Source organism: Phocoena sinus, chromosome 11 (assembly GCF_008692025.1).
Source record: "Phocoena sinus isolate mPhoSin1 chromosome 11, mPhoSin1.pri, whole genome shotgun sequence".
Lineage (NCBI taxonomy): Eukaryota > Metazoa > Chordata > Mammalia > Artiodactyla > Phocoenidae > Phocoena > Phocoena sinus.
This window is the reverse complement of record NC_045773.1, coordinates 43,029,390-43,055,308: the sequence shown is the minus strand read 5'-3', so window position 1 is coordinate 43,055,308 and position 25,919 is coordinate 43,029,390. Positions and strand designations below refer to the sequence as shown.

The 25,919-nt window shown below is 43.8% G+C and overlaps 1 protein-coding gene and 1 pseudogene across 5 annotated transcripts in view; one reads left to right on the top strand and one right to left on the bottom strand.

Annotated features, from left to right (window-relative positions):
* Window positions 1-25,919, top strand: part of SCN11A (sodium voltage-gated channel alpha subunit 11) — a 130,296-nt gene that overhangs the window by 26,279 nt on the left and 78,098 nt on the right. For all 5 annotated transcript variants that reach the window (XR_004352264.1, XM_032649419.1, XM_032649418.1 and 2 more), the window contains exon 3: window positions 4,287-4,334. Coding sequence is in view for 4 of the 5 variants with exons in the window: in XM_032649419.1 (XP_032505310.1) it covers window positions 4,287-4,334 (48 nt within the window). In the remaining variant the exon portion in view is untranslated. The remainder of the gene's footprint in view (window positions 1-4,286; window positions 4,335-25,919) is intronic.
* LOC116762984 lies at window positions 22,848-22,970 on the bottom strand (annotated as a pseudogene).

The window sequence follows — 25,919 nt, the reverse complement described above, 5'->3', positions numbered from 1 at the left end:
GGTAGTGAACATGTACTAACAAGATTAAATCATGACAGTTGTACCCAAAAACTTTAATCTAGAGGAAGAAATGGATTATTAAAGGATTAAGTTGCATGTGGTAAGTATTGTTACAGAACCGAATAAAACTTATGTTACACAGAGGAAAGGGAGAACAGCTTTGGGGAAGTGGAGACAGCCTTTATAGAGAGGACATTTGAACTTGATCTTGAAGGAGAACAGTTTGACAGTGGAGGAGAGGTGGGCCAGCAGGATAAAGAACGTGCAAAGTCAGACATGAAAGAATGCACCCTATCCCAAGAATGAATTTCCCAATTACTGTGCAAGCCTCGAAGACTTGTAGAGCCAAACTTCACCCAGTCTGGACCAAACCAGACAAAAATCCAGAATCTCCCAACAGACTCCCAACAGGAAGAAGAGGTTTTAAGCCTTGCCAGACCTTGCAAAGTTCCTCTGACCTGTTTAGAGCTAAGCTAACCTATCCAAGTGATAGACTGCAATGCATTGCCTCCTAGAGTCAGTTATAGTGTAGATAACAGTAAAATTGGAAATGAAGCTTAATTTCAGTAGGTGGCAGTAGTCACAAAGCAGATATTTGTGTTTCTTTTCAGTTATTTTAGCTTTAGGTGTTGACCAGCTTTAGGGCTTAAACACACTGACTGAGTTTGGAAGCCAGAGCCTGGAGGGACCTTAGTCAGTCCCTCAGCCAGCATCACACGGTTTACAGTTGACCACCTTCACCAGTGGTGGACTCATCACAGTTATCCCAGTGGAGTCCTTTCTCCTGAACCCGCAATGCTACTTTGGTTTTTAAGAGCAAGGGAACTTCATTATCAGAGTACTTACTATTGGAGTACCAATAATTACAAGTTGTGATGTAAGAGTCATCCCAACATGAAATGTTCACTAACAAATCTATCCTTACAAAGCTAGTCCCTGTTCACACCTCCTTCTGGCTTAACATGGCATCTACCCCCTCCCCCCCAACATTAGTGTCAGATGTTGTCACTGTGATTACTGTGCCTACCAGTTGCAGAGTGAAATTGCCAATCTTGCAAAAGATGCAGGGTTTCACTAAGATAATGAAAGTGATGATTGAAGACTGATTCAATAATTGTTAGAAACCCTCCAAGAAATGAGAGCCTGGCAGAGTTTGTCTGGTTACAACTGAAAAAGAGAAAATCAACAAAGATGATGATATAGTAAAGGCTTCAGAAGGGGATGATTAGAAATGCAAAGGATTTGGAGAAGTCCTGGGGAAAAGTGATGAAGCCCTTGACTATTTTGCAAAATTTACCTTTTTTAAAACCTTTCTGTGAAGGTCAAATAAGAAGTGATTGACTTCATATTTTGCTGTCTTAGAATTTTTTTTTCAGAATAAACATGCCCCAAAGAAGTCTTGATTCATTTTTCTGTTCTAAGAAATAGTCCATGTTTTACAGTTATAATCAAAATGTGATTAAATATAAAATAAATTTACTATCATAATTTTTAGTTCTTTTTAAGATAAAGCTCCAATCCACACACACCCCCACCAACCCACACACACTATTTGCTCTAAAATATTGCTTCCCATTTAAGTGAATTCACTTGAGGTGACCTTTCTCCAGGACTAATTATTCTCAGAAACTTTTTTTCTAAGGACTCCTATAATTCTACCCTGTAAGAGCTTATAGGGCGCACTAGGCATGAAGACATTTTAGATGTGTTGTGTGTTTGGTTAGCGAAGATTGCAAACCTGGCTGCAGATCGCTGGCCCAGTTCCTTCCCGCAAGAGGAGTGAGGTTTCCCGCATGATAGCTGCATCTGCTTGTTCCAGGCTTGAGCCATGGAAGTGGTGGACAGGCTTATAGAAGCTGCTCTCTGGGGTTCATGAGAAATTCAGCTGCTGATATAACTGACTGTTCGTCCTTCCTTTATAATGCAGCAGCCACATTAAACGAATATCATATGCTAACACATATATGTGGAATCTAAAAAAAAAAAGATTCTGAAGAACCAACGGGCAGGACAGGAATAAAGATGCAAATGTAGAGAATGGACTTGAGGACATGGGGAGGGGGGAAGGGTAAGCTGGGACGAAGTGAAAGAGTGGCATGGACATATATGCACTACCAAATGTAAAATAGATAGCTAGTGGGAAGCAGCTGCATAGCACAGGAAGATCAGCTCAGTGCTTTGTGACCACCTAGAGGGATGAGATAGGGAGGGTGGGAGGGAGACACAAGAGGAGGAGATACGGGGATATATGTATATATATAGCTGATTCACTTTGCTATACAGCAGAAACTAACACACCATTGTAAAGCAATTATAATCCAATAAAGATGTTAAAAAAATAACTGGACAAATGCAAAAAAAAAAGCAATTCATGTAAATAAACAATTTATAAAGTGAATCTCAATGCTAGGGGAAGCCCTTTTTTCAACATCTTTATTGGAGTATAATTGCTTTACAGTGTTCTGATTTGCATTTCTCTAATGATTAGTGATGTTGAACAGCTTTTCATGTGCTTCTTGGCCATCTGTTTGTCTTATTTGGAGAAATGTCTATTTAGATCTTCTGCCCATTTTTGGATTGGGTTGTTTGTTTTTTTGATATTGAACTGCATGAGCTGCTTGTATATTTTGGAGATTAATCCTTTGTCAGTTGCAAATATTTTCTCCCATTCTGTGGGTTGTCTTTTCGTCTTTTTTATGGTTTCCTTTGCTGTGCAAAAGCTTTGAAGTTTCATTAGGTCCCATTTGTTTATTTTTGTTTTTATTTCCATTTCTCTAGGAGGTGGGTCAAAGAGGATCTTGCTGTGATTTATGTCATAGAGTGGGGAAGCCCATTTTTAAAAGTAGAGACTCCCCCTTTTATGGTTTTTGTAAGGATTAAGTGAGATTAAAGCTATGAAAGAATTTTAGTATGACACAATGAATGGAAAGGTATTTTTTTACTATTTAAAATGTCAGGTAGAAGGTAAAGGGACTCCTTTTTTGGTTGAATCATTCATGTGCTATATATGAGCAGGAGAGCGGTGTGATGGGAAGTTGGTTGTCAAGGTGGGAAGATCAGCCAGAGGAATGTAGATTGTCTGTAAAAACAGATAACAGAAGCCAGCAGTTATATTTAGTAAAACCATAGGCTGAAGGGAGAGCAGTGTGTTTCTATCCATTTTTCCAGGCATAAAAGCACAGTGCATTCTTGAGGAGGATTGAGCGTTGTGCTACATGAATGATTCGGCCACAGCCAATTCTGGATGGATTGAAATCCAGGTCTTTACTCTGTATCTTAACTGTGATGAATCAATTCATCAGGCCATAAATAAAAAGCTTCACTGTGAGAGGATGTGTGACTGGGAAGGCTGTGTTGGACTTGGTTCCTCCACTCAAGGATCTTGGGGAGAACAGAACTGTTAAACAACTGGAGATTATTTTGCAATCTAAACCACAGACTGCAAATCCAGCTTCTTACCAGGACCCAGCAGGGGATGTACCTGAGGAAGTATGTCAGTTCTTGCATGGATTGCATGGATGTATATAAATGCCATTGGACCTTAATGTGAGAATATAGGCAGTGGTAAAGACAGAGGCAAACAGAGCTTGTGTCACGTCAAAAGGGGCAGCAGCCTCAACTCAGCTTCCCAGTTGCCCAGTGAGAATGCAGGCCTAGAATTGCCAGATCTTCTGGTTTGGTCAAAAGAAAAAAGAAATCTAGATGTTTATATGGAATTTCTCAATTTTTAGAAGTTCTCAATATTAATAAAATGTCAAAACACGGGTCTACAGCTTTCTTTGTGATCTCTGCAAACACGTGGTGATTAGTGGAAAGCTGGGGACGCTCAGAGAAGAGAGAAGAGGGTGAAGGTGAGCCTGGCAGACGTCTGTGGCCTGAGGGATGGACCCTTTCACTGGGTGGAGGGCAGGTCCCCAGCTCCCTCTGGGTGGAGGTCAGGATGCAGAGGCTCATCTTCCCAGCACACTCCTGTAGCCCAAGGACTGGCTCCGACTTGGTCCACTTGCCCTCTTATCAGCTATTTCCCTAGGAGAATGATGGGGACATAGAGGAGAGTCTTTCCTTTGTTCATTTTTTGACGGAGCAATATGGAATTGTCAAAGTGATTGGAGGCAAAATTTTCTAACATTTGGAGAATTATAAAATAAAAAGTAAGAGCTCTCTTCCCATTTCTCCCCTCCTCTCTATTTCTGTTTCCAAGAGGTAATCACTGATAACATGTCTGTTATTCCAGAAATTTTCTAAGCATATAAAACCATATATGTGATTTCTTTTTTTTTCTCCAGGAGACAGAGGAAGGATGATTGGCCATTGAACAGGGAGCACAGTTCCAGGTCTGTGGTTTTGTGTGTATAGTGTTTCCTGCTTGGGAGACCTTTCTTTTCCTCCTCCTCTCCTGGTGCGAACGCCTTGAAAGGCAGCACAGTGCAGAAGAGTGCAGACCCCCAGCCAGGCTTTCTGGCTCCCAGCCTGGCTCTCCTGTTTACTAGCTCTGACTCTAGCTGAGTTACTCAGCCTTTTCATGCCACAATTTTCTCATCTATAAAAAGGGCATTAAAAGTAGAATCTGTCTCAAATAGTTGTTACGAGAAATAAAAGTGTTTAAGTACATGAAGGGCGTGGGACAGGATTTGTCATCAAGCAAGTGCTATAGAGAGGTCTAGTATTTGTTTCCTTACTGTCAATACTAGGAAACCTTCCTCAGTCATCCCTAATTCCTGCTTCTCTCTCCTCCTCCACCTTACCTCTTTTAGTGCTAACTATGCCACCGAATTTGGCACCTAATTATATGGCCTCACATTGTCTCAACAGGGGTCATGTGTGCCTGTGCATTGCTGACCTGTCTAGGGCAGGTGCCATGCCTCTCACTTCTTTTTGTCTTTGCAGAGGCATCACATGAACAGAGATGGGCGGGGATGCAGGTGCAAGGACCTACGGGTCTGTGTCCTGCTCTGCCGGCTGTCTCAGAGGTCACTGAGAGGTCAGGGAGCTTGGGACACAGCTGCCCTTGCTTTGAGCTGCTTCTCTTGCTTTGAGCTGCTCTCTATATTACCCAGAAGGTGCCTTGTCAAAATTTAGAGCAAACAGTTTTAGAAACTGTTAGCTAGCACCAGGGCCTTAAGGGCGGCGATGCTCGGCACTTCTCCTCTCCCCAGAGAGCCTCTGAGATCATCTCAGTAAAATTTAATGCCTGGAAGTCAATTAGAGTGGCGAATTCTCCTGTAATCAAAAGAGGCAGTGCTTTTATTGGAAAGGTATAAACAAGAGGGGAAGGATGGCAGCTGTGTGAGGCTCTGTAGAGCTAATGGCTTAGGCTGGGAAAGTTATTTTGACAGAGTCAGACCATATCTACCAGGCATGAAGACAAGGAAAGGGGCTGTGGAGTGGGCAGAGGGGGAAACGGGCTATATAGGTGGCCTTCATGATTATCTTCAGAGTGTGCTGAAGCATTCCCAGAGCAGATTTACAGCTTCGCTTTCCTGGGTCATCCATCAGATCCATGAAGTGAGAAGAATTACTCTCCATCTCTCATTTTAGAGAGGAGGAATGGAACTTCAGAGGGGTTAACATGGCACTGGAGTTAACACCACAGTCTCTCTACTTTCAGACAGCAGACCTTGCTGAAGTGAGGAGTGTGGATGAGGAGGTGGGGGAGCCCTTCTCTCTCTAAGCACATTCCCCGAAACTGGTACCTTCTCAGTGCCTGCTAAGAGAATTCTGAAAAGCTGTTAGAAGTCATGTGAAATTTATGACTTAAATATCAGTGGACGGATGCACGGGTTGTACGTGTCTGTTCCATTTATTGCTGCATAACAAATCATCCCAAAACTGACTATCTTCCAAAAACCATTCTATATATTCACAGATCTTGTGGGTCAGGAATTCAGGCAGGGCAACAATGAGGATGGCTTGTCTGCTCTATGATGTCTGGGGCCTCAGCTGGGAAGACATGTAGCAGGGACTCACTTGACAGCTGGAGGCTGGCATCTTCTAAGGGTCCAGTTGGCTGGACATCCAGGATTGCTCATCACATGGCTGGCAGCTGATGTTGGCTGTCAGCTGGGAGCTAAGCTGGGGCTGTTGACCAGAGCACCACATGTGTCTTCTCTAGCATGACAGTCTCAGGGTATTTGGTATTCTTCTGTGGAGGCTGGCTTTCCTCAGAGTGAGCCTCCCAAGAGAACCAGGCAGACCTTTTATGACATAGTATCTCTTCCACTCCAGTCTATTGGTCAAAGTAGTCACAGACCTGCCCAGACTCAAGGGAAGGAACACAGACCCCACCTCCCACTAATGCTGAAGAATATGTAGCCATTGTTTTCAAAAACCACAGTGCTGTCTTATTCCTTTATGTCCTCACTCCTTTATGACCCCATTAATCCCTAATTACGTAGGAGTTGTAGTTGAAGTCAGCAGGTGCTGGAATCCTACCCTGGCTTTGCCACTAACTAGCTGTGTGACCTTGGAAAAGTTACCTCACCCATCCAAATTTCTGTTTTCTCATTGATAAAAGTATTTATTACAAAATAAATAAACTTTTAGATATCTTTTGTCACGTATAACATATATTAAAATTTTTTTTATTGAAGTATAGTTGATTAACAATGTTGTGTTAATTTCTGCTATACAGCAAAGTGACTCAGTTATACACATATATAATTCTTTTTTATATCCTTTTCCATTATGGTTTATCCCAGGATATTAAATATAGTTCCCTGTGCTATGCAGTAGGACCTTGTTGTTTATCCATTCTATCAATATACGTAATAGTTTGCATCTACTAATCCCAAATTCCCCGTCCATCCCTCCCCTACCCCCTCCCTTGGCAACCACAAGTCTGTTCTCTATGTTTGTGTGTCTGTTTCTGTTTAGTAGATAGGTTTGTTTGTGCAAATATTTTAGATTCCATATATAAATGATATCATATGGTATTTGTTTTTCTTTTTCTGACTTCACTCAGTATGATAATCTCTAGGTCCATCCATCTTGCTGCAAATGGCATTATTTCATTATTTTATTATGGCTGAGTAATATTCCATTGAATATATGTACCACATCTTCTTTATCCATTCATCTGTCACTGGACATTTAGGTTGTTTCCATGTCTTGGCTATTGTGAATAGTGCTGCTATGAACATAGGGGTGCGTGTATCTTTTTGTACAAAATATCTTTAAAATGTAGCTGTCCTGGGCTTCCCTGGTGGCGCAGTGGTTGAGAGTCCGCCTGCCGATGCAGGGGACACGGGTTCGTGCCCCGGTCTGGGAGGATCCCACATGCCGCGGAGCGGCTGGGCCCGTGAGCCATGGCCGCTCAGCCTGCGCGTCCGGAGCCTGTGCTCCGCAGCGGGGGAGGTCACAACAGTGAGAGGCCCGCATACCGCAAAAAAAAAAAAAAAAAAAAAAAAAATGTAGCTGTCCTGTACAGCTCTGAGCAGGATTATGGTAAGGGATTGGAATATTACCAAGCTGCAGGCAGAACTCTTTTGTGGGGCCGAAGCTTGGTGACCTTGGAGGGAGAAATGGGAGAGGGCCTTGAGAATGATGGTGGGAGATGGAGAAGGGCTGGGCTGAAGTGAGAGGAGTGTGTGAGGACCACCCAAGACAGGAAGGGACTGGAAGGTGATCCAAGCGGTCAGGTATGAGCTGTGGGGATACCACTGCTGCCCAAGACGGGAAGAGAACTCTAAGAAGGAGGGATGGGTTAGGCCAGAAACATTGATGATGGAGACCACAGGACATGTCCCTGGATGGGGGTGAGGAGGGTGGTGGTGGTGGTGGTGGTGGGAAGATGAAATTTCCTAGGCTCAGAGAGTGAGAGACAGACAGTAAGACAAGGAAGAGTATTGTTCCTTCAGAGTCCTGTGTGGCTCTGCCCGGGGCTGGAGGGGACATGTAGGGAGACTGGCTGCATGAATGTCAATAGCAGGCATTGGGGCTGTGCAGTCACGGGAAGTAACAGGTAGGCAGTGCTGGCTTCACGTGTGTGCAACCCATACAGTCACACAGGGCCCTCACCTAGGAGGGATCAAGCTTGGTTTAATGCTCTGCTGTCACCATTTTGAAATTCAGATATAAACACTTCTCTTTTACAATCTATTCCCTTGTTCTCACCACTGAGGTACTGTATTAGAGCTAGGGTTCTTGGGTTGCAAGCAACAGAAACCAACTTTTTCCTATTTAAAATAGCAATTACGGTAACAATTAATGGAAAGCTTACTATGTCCCTCTGTGAGGGACCCAGAAACTTTATTAGGAATAAGAGAATAGTTATCATCAAGACCAACACCATCTTAAAATAGAAGCTCACAAGGGAAAGCTAAACTATACTTTCCCAATAGAATACTGATAAGAAATTGACCAGAGCCTATTGTCTGCCCACATTGCCTTCCCTGTCTTGATATTCTGGAAATCCTCCAGGAAAATTGAAAGCCCTCTTCCTATTTTCCAAGTTAGGACCTCCTTCCCCTTTTGGACTTCATAACCTTTTGCTCCTCTTGTCAGTCATTTCTGGTTCACTCTCATCATTACCAATCAATCCCTTTCCCTCTTATTTCCCACTTCTCCACCCTGCCAGAGAGCTCAGTAGTACAGCTTGGTGAAATCATAGCACGAGCACTGCCCTGGGGTCATAGTGTCTGGGTTCAAATCTTGGCTTTGATCTTTATTATCTGTATGACCTTGACAAAGATCTTTAACCTCTCTGAGCCTCATCTGTAAAAGGAGTGAACAGTGCTTAACAAGCTAGTGTGATAACTGTGATTTTAGATAGATGGATAGATAGATAGAGATACACATATATACATCAATATAGATATACAGGTATATACATGTATATATCAATATCTACATATACACACACTTAAATGTCAATATATAAACCAATAGTTGATGACATACAAATCACAATCTGTAGTTTTCTTAATTAGCTATTCATTTGCCTATTTACCATATTCTTACTGCAGAATTGCAAGCTTCATTAGGAAAGAAAATTGGTCTGTCTTGCTATTGTACCATCCTCAATGCCTAGAACAGTTTCTGGAACATAGTAGGTATTCATTAAATATTTTTGTAAAAATAAATGTATGAATTGTTAAAAAATAAAATAGCAATTATGGAAGACAGAGGTGGGGGTGGGTTCATTTGATTGAAGACAATGTTGAAGAGCCAAGAAGAGGCAGATAACAGGCAGCTGTGAACATACTGGTCTCCAGCTGGACATAGCATCTGCCCCTCTGGAGGGACCTCTGTTGAAGAATGAGTAAACCCAACTTGGAGAATATGGTCTGAGAGAGCTCTTATTGAAAAGGACCTGCTGGTCATAGAGCAAGACCGCTCTGTGATTCCTCCTGTGGCCTGGCAGTTGAGGAGGTGTCGCAGGTGGGGGGAAAGAGGGAGACCTTTGAGAAGGATAACTGGTGTAGAAACCTTTCCAAAGTAATTGGACAAAAAAGAATTAAAAATGTGATGAACAGGACTTCATTTTACCCCATTCTCCTGGGAACAAATCAGTGAACCGTCGTTATCTTCACTGGAGGCCCATTTAGTAAGAGAACATTTGAAAAAGCACATAGAACTGAAGGACTTGTAATCTGTAAGTTTATCTCTAAGTAATTTCTGTCTCTAACTTCCTGATGGGTAAAACACAAGACAAGCTTAGCTTAAGTCGAAAGTGGTTTTGTTTTTTAAATAGAGATAGATCGTTCTTTCAAGAAACCACTGGTGAGTCATGATGGCCAAAGGGCTAGAATCAGAAACTTTAGAGTCCTTAGCAACCCAAAGGGGTTCTTACTCTGTTTCTTACAACCTCCCTGTAAGGTAGGTGCTATTATTAACTCATAGGTGAGGAAACTGAGGCACAGAGAGGTTAAGTAATTACCTTGTCTTGCTCCTAGGATGGGCAGGTCCTCATTCGTCCTGAAACAGTCCCTGGGGGTTTCAGAATGTCCTTGTTCATTCCTCCATTACTTCCTTTCTCCATTCAAGTGAGACTCAAGCTCCTGGCACAGGGGAGGGCAGGCTGCAGAGGGCCCGGTGTCCACTGAAACTCTATGTCATAGGGCACAGAAGTGCCCTTCCTCAGTCCCCAATATTCCTGCTTCTTACGAGTCCTCAACTGGGGGAGCCCAATGTTCTATACCCTTTGTCTGAGGCCTGAATATTGATGAGTGACCTGACCACTCTGAGCAGGGTGACATGGAGCAAAGAGCATCAACTCTCAGGGTAGAGGATAAATCACTGAGACCATCTAATCCAGGGGCCACAGACCCACAGGCTGCAAGAGCCACTCAGGCACCATGAACAAAATAAGTGGGACAAGAAGAGTGTGAGGGCTGCGGCTGATGGCCTCATCTTAGAACAGCCTGACTTCTGCTCAGCTCTGGCTTATTCTGCTACGTTGGACTGGTGCCCAACATTGTCAGATTTTCTGATTTTTTTAAGAGAAGCTAGGCATTATTTTTCTCCTACCTCATGAGGTTATTGTAACAGTTGAAAGAAGTAACTCACCTAAAGTGCTTAGAACACACATGTGGCATTGGAGGAAGCTCTGAGTAAGTGCTGGTCACTGTCATTATAGCATTTCACAGATGTGGAAACCACGGCCCAGAAGGGGCTTCCCAAGATCACAGCCATGTTACAGGCTAGCCCACGCTCCTGACCCGGTTTCCCCCTCCTGCCCCAACCCTTTCCTGGGCCATCCACTATCTTCACTGCATAGCATGACACATTTTAGGTAACCACATAATGCCTTGCCACAGTATTTCTGCTGATTCCCTACTTTTAAGGAAATCTCCTTCCCTTGATAAACGAAACCTTTCTTTAAGTTTGTTCCAACAAAACAATCTGCAAGGTTCTTTCATCTGCCTTTAGGTTCACATAGGAGTAGCAGCTGTGAAGCAGCTCCCCGCCCTCTTTTATTAACTCCAAGGGCCTGTATTATACAAACTCAGACTTTTCCCTTTAAGTCAGGGGCTCACCTGCTATTTACCCAGGGCCATTAAACCATTAAGAAAAATGATGTTTCGTGGGCCAGGACAATTTGTGCACTTTGTTGAGAGTGAAGCTAATTTCCTCTTGCTTTGTGAAAAATGTTGTTTACTCTCATTAAAAGTTCCAGGAATTCTGCACCCTGAGCTGATCCAGGTGTGGTCCCAAAAGAGCAGGTAACAGGACTACCATTTCCTCCTGAACACTTGGCGTTTGAGCCCTAACAGCTCCAAACAGGGCTTGGTGTTGGCCTCAGTCTCTACTTTTGACTTATGCTTGTTCCCGTGGTTCTGAGTTAATGCCAACTCACTTTCCCTGTCAGATTAATCCCCCTCACTAGAAAGTCTGAGGTTGAATGGGGCCGCTCTCTGTCCCTCCTGGTATTTGAACTGGAATTCTCCCTGCGGATTGCCATGTTGCCTCCTTCTTTGTATTGGGATGGCCACCATGACACTTGACCTCAAAAATCTGTCAAAGTCAGACGGCCTGCTGCCTTTTCCAGAGGCCACAGATGAAGAGGGCAAAATGAGAAACTGAAGACCGATCTCTAAGGACACAACCACCGGGCTGTATCCACGAGGCACTGGCTCCCCCTGGTTTTCAGTGTTACTACTTTTTCAGTCCTTCTCAGCTGACAGAGCTCTACTTCCTGTTGGAGCCAACTGTAAGCCATTTTCCAGGTCTGTTTTTCTGAATTCCTTCTTGGAAATGTAATTAAGGTGCAAGGGGAGACAGCTGCACTCTTTGCATTTGCCATCAGGTCAGGAAGTGACATTCCTGGATAATAAGAATTTCCATAATAGATGGAAAGTCCAACCCCAGAGAAGGCTTGTGGTTGATGAAATTAAGGTTTTTCCAAATGAAGACGATAAGGAGCCACGTAAAATAAACTGTGGCCTTGGAAGCTGTGACGTGTACCAACAGATGTAGGCAGAAGGATGGAAGTCTACAGAGAGGATAGACAAAGGAAGACCAGCGATAAACCAATGTCAAGGTTTGTTTAGCTGCAGCCAAGGGAGTAAGGCACTGTGTCTGGTGTTCTGGTGTATCTCATCCTGGGTTTTAGGCAAACCAGTTCTCCACTGCATCAGAAATTTCAGGCTCTATATAGGTTTTGGTTATATAAAAAAAAAATGTGTCTGCAATTACCTGATTCCCTTTGGCTTACTTCCACCCCTAGTGAGTAAACTTCTGGTTAATAATTTGGCTTCCCTGAAATTCTTTTTTTAATTTATTTTTTTTGGCTGCCTTGGGTCTTATTTGTGGCACTGGGATCTTCGTCGAGGCATGTAGGATCTTTTGTTGCGGTGCGCAGGCATCTCTCTAGTTGTGGCAGCAGGTTTTCTCTTCTCTAGTTGTGGTGCATAGACTCCGGAGTGCGTGGGCTCTGTAGTTGCAGTGTCTGCGCCCTCTAGTTGAGGCGCACAAGCTCAGTAGTTGTGGCGTGTGGGCTTAGTTGCCCCGCGGCATGTGGGATCTTAGTTCCCTGACCAGGGATCAAACCCGTATCACCTGCATTGGAAGGCGGATTCTTTACCACTGGACCACCAGGGAAGTCCCTGGCTTCCCAGAAATCCTAATGTTGGGAAGAGGCTTCCTGGGATAGTAGTCATGACTATTTTGTTAAATAGATGAGATATTTCTGACCCATCAAAGCTGAGGATAAGATTCTGTGTCTGATTCGACCCTGCTAGACACAACCACCTACTGGAAACTTGAAAAGCTCCCAAATCTCTCCTGGGTTCCGAGACACCTGAAGCCTCTGACATGTCTCTCCTTGTCCTCCTGCCTTTCCCACAGTGTTCAGTTTGTAGTCTCCATACTGCAGACTTGGAGAGGGAAGTGGCCTGCCTGGGCTCCTGCAGTGAGCGCATGTAGCAGCTGCGACTCCTAACTCCCGTTAATGACTGAGATCACAGTACACAGTTGCCTGCACTGGATCTGGGTATTTTGCTGCACTGCTCACCCATTAACTTCCCTTCCTGGAAAGATGTTTTAAAAACCACTTTGCTTCTGGAATTGGGCTGTTGGCATGCTGCAGGCCTGGGTTAAATCTCAGTACAGATTTCTCGTTAAGGAAGTAGGCTGAGTGGTGAGGTTAGACCACGCTGAGGAGGATCTTAAATGTTTGCTGGGAAATTCTTGAAGGATTTTGTAGGGAATTGGGAGACTTCAGCTTTTTCAGCTAAGAGGCAACCTGCCCATATATGAATTTTTGACTGTGTAGAGAATTGATTAGAGAAGACCAGGACTGGAAGGGTCTATTATAATGGTACAGATGCCAGAGGATAAGAGTGGGATTAGCAATCGAGATGGAGAAACAAAGTTAGAAGAGATTTTGGAGGAACGCTATGCAGAATTGGCAAAGAAGTGTTTTATGAAGGGTGAAGTTTAAAAGGTTCATGGAAGGCCATTTAAAACTTTATTAGTTATATGTTTATTTTTACGTGTTGAAGTCCCTGCCTGCCATGGTCTCATGTGAATGACATGGCAGAGGTGTGCAGAAAATGGACATGGAAATGGCAGTGTCTGGAGGACTCATAAAGTTCAGAAAGCTCTGCTTCTCAAAACCTGTGAGCAGTATGCCCTGCTATGCCTTCATGGTCCCAGGAAGAAGTTCTGACCCCACAGGAGAAAGCTTGTAGTGTCTCCCATGCCTCATTATCAAACTGGGAACCCAGAAGTTGAGTAAGGAAGAGAAAAGTTACACCCACAAGGAGTTGCCGGACTTTACTACTTTATGTCTCAACCATCTAAGAATCATTCATTCACTCATTCATCCATCCACTCATTCACTCAGTGGATACCATTGAGTGCCTATAATGTATCAGGCACCATACTGGAAATTTAATGGTCAGCAAAACCAGGAGTGGTCATAGCCCTGGTGGAATCTAAAGAATCCAGAGGAAAAGACAGATGTTAATCGATCTCATAAACAAATAGAAAACTGCCCCTGAGATAAGTGCTAAGGAGAGACTTGCGGTGCTCTGAGGCCTGAGAGTGGGAGGATTTGGCACAATCAGGGACGCCTGTGAAGTATTCCCAAGGAAATATCTTACACTGATATTTGAAAGGCTGGAAGGAGTTTAAGTGCGCTAAGAGTGTGGTGGGGAAGAGGGTTCTGGGGTGCAGGGGGGGACAGCATGTGCAAATACCCTGTAGCTTCAGGAGCCATGGAGAGCACTAAGGACAGGAAAGAAAGCTGTTGTGGCCAGGGGAAGAAAGAAGCGACAGGAGGCTGGAGGGGGCAAGGCCAGACCATGCCAGGTCTGTGAGCCATGGTAAGGGGCTTGTCTTTATCATTGCTTATCATGTTTAAAGCCTAATCACATCACGTTGTCTTCGCTATATTGCTTTTTTAGGATTATTTTCTATTTACGGCAAGTATTATTAATTTTTAATGTGTCATAGTGACTTATAGATTATTTTATAAAAATATATTTAAGATTAAAAATTGACTTGATTTAAATAAAAATAGTAATAGTCATACAGGTGGTAAGCAGAACTGTCAAGAATTGCAAACATGATGTGGAGTCAACTCTCATGGAAGGAGTGTTGGTGCTGATCACAAGTCTAGTTACCATCCATCACCATGCAATTGACCCCTTTCACTTATTGTACCCCTTCCTCTCAGGTAACCACTAATCTGTTCTCTATATCTATGAGTTTTGTTTTGTTTTATTTTGTTTGTTTGTTTTGTTTTGTTTTTGTTTTTGTTTTTAGATTCCACATGTGAATGAAATCATATGGTATTTGTCTTTCTCCATCTGACTTATTTCACTTAGCATCATACCTTCAAGGTCCATTCATGTTGTCGCAAATGGCAGGATCTCATTCTTTTTTTATGGCTGAGAAATATTCCATTGTGTGTGTGTGTGTGTGTGTGTGTGTGTGTGTGTGTTTTATATATATATATATATATATATATATATAAAAGAAAAGGAATAAAGAATGGAGATTGTTGGACACTATGCAAAGTGAAATAAGCCAGTCACAAAAAGACAAATACTTTATGCTTCCATTTATATGAGATACCTATGAGTAGTGAATTCAGAGAGAAAAAGTGGAATGGTGGTTGCCAGGGGCCGGGGGAAGGGTAGAATAGCCAGTTAATGGGTGCAGAATTTCAGTTTTGCACAATGAAAAGAGTTCTGGAGATTGGTCTCACAACAATGTGAACACTTAACAGTATTGAACTCTATGCTTAGAAGATGGTACATTTTTATTTACAATAACCAAGATACGGAAATAACCTAAGTGCCCATTTAATTGGACTTACAATAGGCTTTCTTAATCTATCCTCCATGTCTCTTAACCCCTCTTACTTGTTTTGCATCATTTTGTGTTCTTTTGCTGCACTTTGGTTTAATTTCTTTATATTTATCTTCCAGTTATAAAATTTTCTCTGCCTGTGTGTCTACTCTGCTGTATAACTTGCATACTACATTTCTACTTGCAGTTGCTAAATATTTTAATTTGTGGACATTCTGTTTGTTTCATTTTAAAATTTGCCAAGATCATTCTTTATAGTTTCTTGTTTTCTCACATTTTTTCTGTTAGTTCTTAAATTTTCTGTCTGGTAATTCTAGTACCTAAAATCTTTGTGTTGTCCATTGCTTTGACTGGCTCTCACTGATGGTGACTTATTTCTTTCTATGTTTTGTGATTTGGATTGTGAACTGCTAATTTTTATTAAAACCTTACTTGTGGGAATTGCTTGAAGCCTGAATCAGAGTGGAATTTCTCCAGAAAGGATTTGTATTTGTTTCTGCTAGCCTCCTTCTAGAGGCAGTTTTATTTCTTGTTCACCTTACTTTGTGGGTGTAGCCCTTAGATGCTCCAATTTTACACAGTGGACTCCTCTTACATATTCCACTTTAGGGGCCCCCAGACTTTCTCTCCTGCTCCATACTCTGTGTAGCCATCTAAACAGCAGCATAAGGGCTTGAGGGCGTGGCAGAGGTCCTTTAGGTAAAAGATAGTTCCAACACTCTCTTTCATCCAAGGGTTTCTGTTTTCTCTTTATCTCTAGAGTCCTCAGAGCTCTTTAAGTATTTTAATTTTTCATCTTTTAATATTTTATCCAGTATTTTAATTGTTTCAATTGCAAAATTATTTAGGGTATTTAGCTCTCCATGTCAGTCCAGGGTCCTCTTTAAGCTTCACATTTTCTTTATATAAAAACCATTATCTCATATTCCTTTCTTTGTTACTGTTTTGATTTTGCGATATGTGTATATATATGTGTGTGTATGTGTGCGTGTGGGTATAAATAAATATATATATATATATATATATATATATCTCTCTTCAGTTCTGACTTCAAGTAGAACCTATGAGCCTCTAATTAACAGGCTTGTGAAAAAGTTTTTTTCTCTTGAGATTACATTTATTTATACAAAAGTTTCATGGAGAGGAGTATAGCAATTAATTTTTTTTTTTTTTTTTTTTTTTTTGCGGTACGCGGGCCTCTCACTGTTGTGGCCTCTCCCATTGCGGAGCACAGGCTCCGGACACACAGGCTCAGCGGCCATGGCTCACGGGCCCAGCCGCTCCGCGGCATGTGGGATCTTCCCGGACCGGGGCACGAACCCGTGTGCCCTGCATCGGCAGGCGGACTCTCAACCACTGCGCCACCAGGGAAGCCCCAGCAATTAATTTTTTGCTGTGATAAAACTGAAGGTTGAGAATAGTGTTTAAAAATAAAATTAAATATAAATTTAAATTAGGAAAAGGAACATGGTCTTCAAACTTATACCTGTGCTATAACTCTGTTTTTCTATGTCTGTAATCATAAGAATATCTTTTGCTAATGTTTGTTAAATTGTCCTGTAGGCATGTGGATTTCCACGTTTGAATGTTGTCTGCCATTATCCTGTAACTATAACTCTCTAGGCCTTGCTAATAATTGTCATACAAGCATTACTTGTGAAATCCTGGTCTATAACAGATCTATATGTTTCTAAATTTCTCTTTTTGATGATGGTGTTATCAGGCTCACTTTGTCTGCCTCTTCTCCCTTTCACTGTGGAATTATTAATTTATTCCCAGACTCTAACACATTCTTTGTCTTAAGTGTTAGCAAGATTTTTTTTCTATGCAGCCCACAATGAGTTCAATATGCTTGTATCTGCACTCCCAACTGAGTGAAGGTAGAAGCTGTGTCTTACTCATTTCTGGGTCTAAGTGGTTTATAATTTAGGAGGAACTCAGGAATATAATGAATAGAATAGAAACATAAGAAGAAAAAACAGCGTCAGAATCCAAGTTTTTGAATAGCAGTTAATCTGCTGTTGAGGCCACCTGGCTTTCTTCAGGTTGCGAGACGTCTGAGTGGGGTCCAGCAGGGGCAGGGTTGGTGTTCAGAACCTGCCACTCAGCCCAGCCTTCTGATTCTGTCTCTCTTAGGCCACCTGGCTGCCAACAGCTCCAGCTAAAGGAGCACCAGAGTGTGGGTAATGGGACCCAGCCACCACGGGAGGCTGGAGTGGGAGGTTGGCCCAGTACTTGTCATCTCTGCATGATGGCTCTGTGGTCCTGGGGAAGCTACAAGCCTGAGACTGCTCCCACCTCCCCTCCCCATTAGGGAGGCCCAGCATTTTGTTCCCTCCAATTAACTGTGCATAACAACAAGGAGTGAAACCAAGTGATTTAAGTAATAATTTATCATATTCAGTTCACCATTAACAGCCGTCTAGTGTTTCCTTTGCCCTTTTAAATGAGTCTTTGTTCTGATGCTCAGCTCTTTTGTGTATTCCATAAGCTTTTAATGCATGCCTTCCCTCCCTCCCTCCCTCCCTCCTCCTGCCTTCCTTGAGCTTTGAAGCACTAGTGTATTTCTAGAAGCAGCTGAGCCACCTCTCATCTAGCATCCTTGTCCCATTTAATAGGGAACTTGAGTGTTAGTTTATGAGCATGAACTCTCGGCTGCATGCTGAGAAATGCAAGGGAAAAGGATACAGTCTTTGCTCTGGACCAGCTTTCAACCTAACTGGGGGGATGAGGCTCATCCAACATGTAGCCGTCAGAGGAGGAAGGAGGGGACCGTATTTGTCAGTGGCAGCAAAGTTCGGCCTTGCTGTGAGGAAAGCTCCCTGGAGGAAAGGACTGAAACCAGTTCTGAATGTTGGTGTGGATTTGGGGAGGCAGTAGAGGAGAGGGCAGCCCACGCAAGGGCCTAGTGGGAGCACAAGTGTGGATTTGGGCAAATCTGGCGTGAGGGCAGGTGAGGTAAAGTCAGGGAAGTGAACCTTAACCAGGGTAGCACTGATTAAGGGAGCCTTTAGTCTGCCTGCTTGCTAGTTTGTCTCACCTATGGGATCAACTGGCCTATGAGCCTCCTTTTCTTAACCCCATGGTTTCTGGGGTGTGGAGAACCCGACCTTACAGAGGAAGTCAGGCAGTTTTAGGTTTTCTTAGTTTATTTACTTTCACAGCTGTATTCTGGTGGGCTCTGTGTGTGTGTGTGTGTGTGTGTGTGTGTGTGTGTGATCAGGTATGTGTGAATGCACACCTTGGTTATCAGGGACTCTCATCAGACAGTTGTTTCTGGATTTGGCGCTGGGGTGGTAATAACTGAACTGGGGCAGCAGGGGCCATAGCTTTGAGTCACTGAGGCTGTGAGACCCTGGGCCCCTGAAGAGGCCCTGATAGCAGATCTGTCCCTACCTCAGGCCTGTTGGGCTCCCTGATGGTGGAGGACGGGCCTAAGCATGGGGAGACAGGGAAGCCTGTGCCTTCGGTGGAGCTGAAGGAGCGCCTACACAGGTCCATCCTCTCGAGCAAGGTCCCGGGGCTCTGGGGTCACATTGAGGGTCCCATAGTCAGGGTGTGCCCACAGCCCAGTGCACTGTTCCCTTCTCAGAAGGAAACACCATGCTGGGGGAGGGGGTCTCACTGGCCTTCCAAGGAGCCAAGGTGCTAACAGACTGGACTGCCCAGGGCACAGATCATCCCGGAGAGTGAGCTGAGGAGGGAGACGATGTGGAGGGACCCCATGGTCTGACTCTCCAGCCATCTAGGAGCCTGTATTCATATGCTCACTTCAGGGTGTCTCTTGGCTAAAATGTCTTAAAAATGAGGCCTCAGGGGGAAAAAAAACACATTAAGATTTCTTTTCAATTTCTGAAATTAAATACAAGTTGAGAGCAAGCAAAATAAGACAACATTACCTTTAATTCCAAACTATGGCAATCCAATGATGTGGAGACCTACTTCTTTACTCAGATGTCTTTTGGGAAGAGCATATTATTTATTTGAAAGAAATACTCAGAGAAATTGCTTGAGGTGGAGGGTAAGACCCCAGGGGCATGCACGTAAAAAAATAGATGGGGCATCTTTGAAACTGTTATGCTCGAGGCATCAAAAGAAATTTGCCTCATTCCTGAGAGGAAAGTTGGTAGGAAATTTAGGTGAGTAGAAAGAACTGAGGGTCCAGTGGAGTTGGGGAAAGCCAAGAGAGATCCTCCAGGGCCAGAAGTGAGGGGCAACAGGATTGGATACAGGTGACAGCAGAGGGACAGGCAGCTAACATCTGTGCGACAATAAAAGGACACATTCTTTTAATGGCAACAGATGGCCACAGGGTCAAGCATACCTGGGGGTTTTGGTTGGGCCACCTTATACAGAAGTAGCCGGGGAGGTTCTGTGCTCAGGATTTTAGAGAGAGAACCGAGTGTCATCCAGTTTAGGTTTTGACATGAAACAATTAACCCGAGGCCACATGGTGAACTGAGGAGGAAGGTCTTCCAGTTTCTCCTGTGACACTCAGTTATTCTATTTCTGAACTTAAACCTCAGTTAGCAGATATTGTCTCTGTTCTATGTACACTCATTTCCAGATGCCTTTAAATTTGCTCTAGAAATACCAACATCCTCTTTCTGCCTAGTCAGGAAAGAGCAGAAAAAGAAAGCTGAAATGTCATCTCGAACACTGACTGCAGCCCCTGGACCACCTTCAGCCTCCAGGGGATGGTGGGAAGGAGGCGGGGGGCGGGGGGGAAGGATGGGAAGCGGGGGAGGTCAGGAAGGCAGCTTCACAGTCAGGTCAGATGTGTTTCTTCCTGTTGCTGCAGCTCAACTCCCTTCTTTTGCGTTCCCCAAGGACTGACTGTGCAGATATCTGATGTCACGCAGGCCACTGAGTTTTTGCTGAAAGCCTAGACCCATTCTTCCCTTTTACAAGCTTGGTGGTGCTGCCCCTTTAAGACTTTTCCTTGGCTTTACCTCTTCCCTTCGTCCCTAACAAGCCCAAGACCAAACCGAGAAGAACGAAGCCAGGGTAAATTGAGAAAAAATATTTGAAACCTATTAAGTGTGGCTACAAGTTTATTGCAATTCTTAAGTTAATTATATCCTTTTTGACTTCCAGCCAGTCCCTCACTGGGCTTCCATATAGACTTGGCCACCTATCCCAGCCTCAGGCTGGCGGCATGCCTATCTGTCTGCCTCATTCCTTCCCTCCCTCCTTCCCACCACCTCTTCCCCCCTCCCTCCTGCACAATTAAGTAGCAATCCTCTGTAGCTACTACCTCCTGGAGCTTAAATGTGGTCAGGGCTGTAGTGTGTATAAAGAATTTGAAGTGTGTGTGTATTTGTATCCCTGTGAGGGGCAGGGACATGGTAGATAGTGGAAGATCACGTATATAAACGTTTTCTCTTACCTCAGCCACAAACATTTATTTTAGCTTGTACCTTACAAAGTGTTATCCCCTGGTCATTTAAATCTCATGAATCCTTTGTACAAGTAGGTGTTATCACTGTACATCCAGGTGTTTATGGATGAAGAAACTGAGGCTCAGAGAAATTTTACAAAGGGATTGATCGCACAGCTATTAGGTGGCAGAACAAGATGGGATTCAAGACCAGGTGTTCAGTTCTAAGTTGTGTGTGTGTGTGTATATGTGTTTCCTCTCTACACTACACTTGTTCTCAAATAACAATAGAGTTGTACCTTTGTATAACATTTAAGAGTACAAAAGGAAGTTCATTCATATTGCCTTATTTAATCATTAAAACATTATGATGTTGGTGCTGTTCCCATTTGGGTTCTTTAGGAGTTCTCCTCCCGGATCTATCCCCAGGTTGGCATTGGGAGCTCCCTGACCTCTAGCTTCCTGATCCTCTGTTTATTGGTTTAGATTCAGGCCCCCGAGCCAGGTGAGGTCACTCAGCCCCTTCCCCGGGAATTTTGAGAATGAAAAAGGTCAGCATGTAAACACAGTGGTTGAGAGTGCCCATTTTCTGTCAGGTCAGCTAGGACCAGAGAAAGCCAGTGTACAGTAAGACAGGAGAGCAAAGAGGCTGGGGAACAGCAACAGAACCAAGAGATGAGGAGAAGCAGAACTTCCTGAACGTCCTGCAGGTCTTCAATCTTTGGTTCTATTCCATGAGAGTCAGCAGCTTCTCTTCCCTTGGATTCTGTATGACACTCCTGTTCCCTGCCAATAAAATCTTTTTTGCTTATACTGTATACTAGGGTTAGGATTTTCTTACTTGCAACCAAAAGAATCCTGAAAAATACATATCAGAAAATGGAAGCAGTGAACTAAGCACTAAATATAGGTACAAGAAGTGAACGATAGGAGTTAGAGGATGGAGCAGTTTTTGCTGTTGCGTTGCAGGAGACCGCATGAGCTGGGCTTTGAAGCCTTGCTCACAACCTACATGTATGTAACCGTTTGGCAAACCCTGTGGAGGGGAAAGAAGAATACACAGGAACCATCTTTTAGGAAGTTTCCGAGCATAGCAGATGCTTTCGGTACTCCTGACACATTCCGTCAGACTACCTCTGATTTCAGCTAAAGCTGTGCTGGACAGCTCTTGTGTACTAACAGCATCCCACCTCAAGGCTCTGTCTTGCTTCTCTTGGCTTTTCTGTCTCAGTGCTTTCTCCAAAGCCACGGGAGCTCTCTCAGCCCATGAGCAAGCATAGCCCAGAGATTTGGAGGATGGAGAGAAGTTACCCCCAACTGAGATTGGAGGATCTGCTTCCAAGATGGCTTACTCTCATGGCTGATGAGTTGGTGCCAGCTCTTGGCAAGAGGCCTCCGTTCCTCCCCATGCAGAATCTCCCCAGGGCTGATTGAGTGTCCTCACAGCATGGTGGCTAGCTCTCTCCAGCGGGGCAATCCAGGGAGAAGGCACGTTGCCTTTTGTGACCAAGCCTCAGAAATTATACCCTGTCACTTCTGCAATATCATGTTGGTTATACCTGTTCAATTTGGGATAGGACCACACGAGAACATGAATACTGTATCAGAGGTAAGGGTCACTGGGGCTATTTTAGAGGCTGATTACCATAATGCCCCTGTGGACAACCCTCAGCCAATAGGGGATGTAAGCTAGAGGACAAATGCCCAGCCTCCTAATTCTGAAGTAAATTCTGCATATCTCCTCAGAAGCTCCCCAGAGAGGCTGAGCCCCAGTCTGTCATATCTGTAATCATCTGAAGTGCACACCCTTTGTTGGCTTCTCCTCCTTCTTAGCTTTCTATTCCTCTCTCCCTCACTCCCGTTTCCTGTGATTCACCTCCCAAACAAACTCTTTCACTGAAGTACTTGTCTAATGCTTTTGGAGGAACCTAACCCAAAACACAAAGGTAGTATGTAAAATAATTTCGTTTGTTTTAATATTTATTTATTTGGTTGCAGCAGGTCTTAGTTGTGGCACGTGGGCTCCTTAGTTGCGGCAGGAGGGCTCCTTACTTGTGGCATGTGAACTCCCAGTTGCGGCATGCATGTGGGATCTAGTTCCCTGACCAGGGATTGAACCCGGGCCTCCTGCATTGGGAGCACCAAGCCTTGCAAACTGGGCCAGCAGGAAAGTCCCTCGCTAGGTCTATTTTTATACACAGGAATATCAGGCTTGCTTATTCCCACAAGCCCTCAAAAAATGGAAGCAACAGTCATACTTGTCCCTCTCCACATGAATCTTTAGTAAAAGGCAAAAGATTCATTCGATTATGAATTATGAAAGTACGAGTATAGATTAAAATAGTTTTGAAATGGTGTGGAGCTGATCACGAAGGTATGTGATATACTGCGCTGTTGGAATATTGATGGTTAACCATGTAGAGGAAGCTCACAGAGGGATAGCATGGTCATGAAAGCTTTGTGGAAGCATCAGGAATTGAGAGATGGAGGGATTGGGGGAAGGGGCAAGAAGAAAGGCAAGAGGAAGGCAGCTTTAGCAATACCTGTACCTCTGTATATACCTATACCTCTGTACCCTGAGCGAGGCAGGGAACAGAGAAGAGGGATGTGGCTGGGAGAGGAGTGGTCAGTGCGTGGGACAGTCTACCAGGAAGGGGCTGGGGCAGACTGTCCGTTGGGAAGGCCATTGTGACAGTCCAGTGAGCGGTTAGAAGGGCTTGTACATCTGGAAATGAAGGATGGAAGTGAAGAGCAAGATCTTACAGAGCAGGACACTCCAGGGCTTCCTTCCCAGAACCAGACAGACAGGATTGAGGAGCCTGCATTGGGTTTCAGAAAGGACTGTGAGGTTAGCAGTTCTTTTATTCATCCATAAATAATTATTAAACACTTATTAAATATGTACTCTTTTAAGCATAGCAGTGAACGAGATCATGAAACTGTGTCCTCAACAAGCATGTTTTCTGTAAGGAACTATCTAGGAACCTCCCTTAGGATCCTAAAGGCAAGTGCATGCTAGGAAATGGAATCTGGACTTCCTCAGAGCTGTGTCCTCAGCATCAGTCACAGCTAGTTCTCCTTGGTTTGCTCATTCCAAGTTTCCCCACAAAATGTCCTGTTCCCTTTGGCTGCTCTCACCTTCTGCTGTGGTGTACATCACACCTTCAGCATCACTCATTAACATCTGTTCATTTGCATGGATGTCTGATTGTCAGTGTGATTACAGCCATGGTGCATATTAGGGAAACAGGACTTGGTGGTTATTCATAAAATAGTCAGAAGCCTAAGACAGTGCTAGTGCCACGCCTGTGACTCAATACAAGTTCAAGTTCATACTCATCAGTATCCAAGTGGTATGCAAGGCCATGCAAATCATCCCTTCATCTTAGCCTCCTCCTCTTCTATCCCCATGGAACCACTTGAGATTCTCTACACATGTCCTATCCTTCCAGGCCTGTGTGTCCTGGCTCGTGCTTTTCCTGGAAAGCCCTACTTTCTCACATAGAGTTCTTACTCATTTTCTGAGCCTCAGCTCAAATCCCATCTCTTCTTGGAATGAGTTGCTCTCTGCTCTCTGCTGCGAAGGCCTCTGTTTGCATCTTGCTTGCAGCCCCTTGATGCTCCCTTTCTTGTTTTATAGTTCTTTGGACAGGTTTCTTTCTCATAAAGAGACTGCAGGCTGCTCAAGGGCCCAGGTCTTATTTTGGTATTTCCAGGTGCTCTGCAGTAGTGGAGATTGTGTCATCTTTGCTAAATCAACAGATGGAAGGCATGACTGCTGCTAAAGCTGATGCACCACCTTGACCACTGATGCTGAAACTGATCAGCTTATCAGATGGTGGGACTGAGACTGGCAAGATCTTGCTGCCTGCTAGCACTTGAGGGAGGTGATGATGCTATATGACTCGAGGGATGCAAATGTGGGTGCTCTGGCATTGGCATCTTACATTATGAAGTCCCAGCACAGGTGCTCTGCTCCATTTTTCAGACGCATGTTTGCCTTCCCTAAGTTCTCCACAAGAGACATGAATCTAGGGAAAGTCCTGAATGCAAAGCCCCATAGTGCTCAGGCGGCCTGTGTTTCTGTTACTCTTAGTCACTTAAGTCCTTACATTTGGAATCATTTTCACTTCCTTGAAGATGGAGCTAGAAAGATTCTTTGAAACTTCAGATTGGGGAGTCTGAATCTGACTTAATAGCTTAGGAAAATAATATTTGCAAAGAGTTTATATTAAAAAAGGCCAAGGCCTCTTAAGATAATGGATGTAGAGGCCTCCTTTACCTCTTCAAATGCACACGTTTTTATCCACGTAAAAAATGCTTATTAACTCTAAGCACTTCCTTTATTCTTTGATCTTCTCTCATTCTGAGAGTCACCCTAAAATCAGACAAGGGTTTAGAATTTCTGATCACTGCCTTAAAAAGTCAGGTCATATACGCTGTGCCAGGCCTGGTACTAATCCCATCCCATGTCTGTGATTTCATCCTCTCCATGGGGTCTAGGTGTTGAGTCAGTAGAGGTAGAAAAGCAACCAGGCCTTTTCTCTCTTAAATTAAGATGCTTATATCTAGTGTTTGCAAAGTGTTTTCACAGCTATTATCACATTTGCTTCCTAAGACTAAGGAGATTTGGAAGATTATCCCATTTTATAGGGAGAAAATAAGGGCTCAGAGAAATGGAGTGATCCATCCAATATCACACAGCTTAGAGTGGTAGAGCCCAGTTCTTTTGACCAATATTCAATGCCCCTTCTGGCAGGACCCAAATCTGCCTGTGATTCCAATCCAGCACTCCTTTCAACACCTACTTCCTACTTCCTACTTCATGCTTCCTTATAAACACACATCTTGTATCCTTTACCTCAGTTGGCTGTCAGCCGGCCTCTGTAAGGTGACAATGGCTGAAAATAGCTTATGGTATGACATTGCCCAGCAAGATTGCATTTTTCCCCAAGAATTAACAAAACAGAAGCCTACATGGGAGAGTTTGGGTTTGGTGACAGGTCCATTGTGGGGTTGCTTTGGTAGCCAAGGGGTCTTCTTGGTGTCCCTTATGACAAACATATAAGCAAGCATGTATTTTCATAGGTCTGAACCCCAGTGTTGATGGCACAAGAGAAGAGAAAGAAGGAGGAGCTGAATGGGTGTCTTGTGAACAGTTTCACGTTGTGGACCTTGGTAGGTCCTGGGGGATGAGACCTTAGAGCCCCCAAGTTAGTTGGCCTGCAGGCTAAGCTGAATGCAGAAACAGCATGGCTTTTCAGATAGACTTTTCCATATT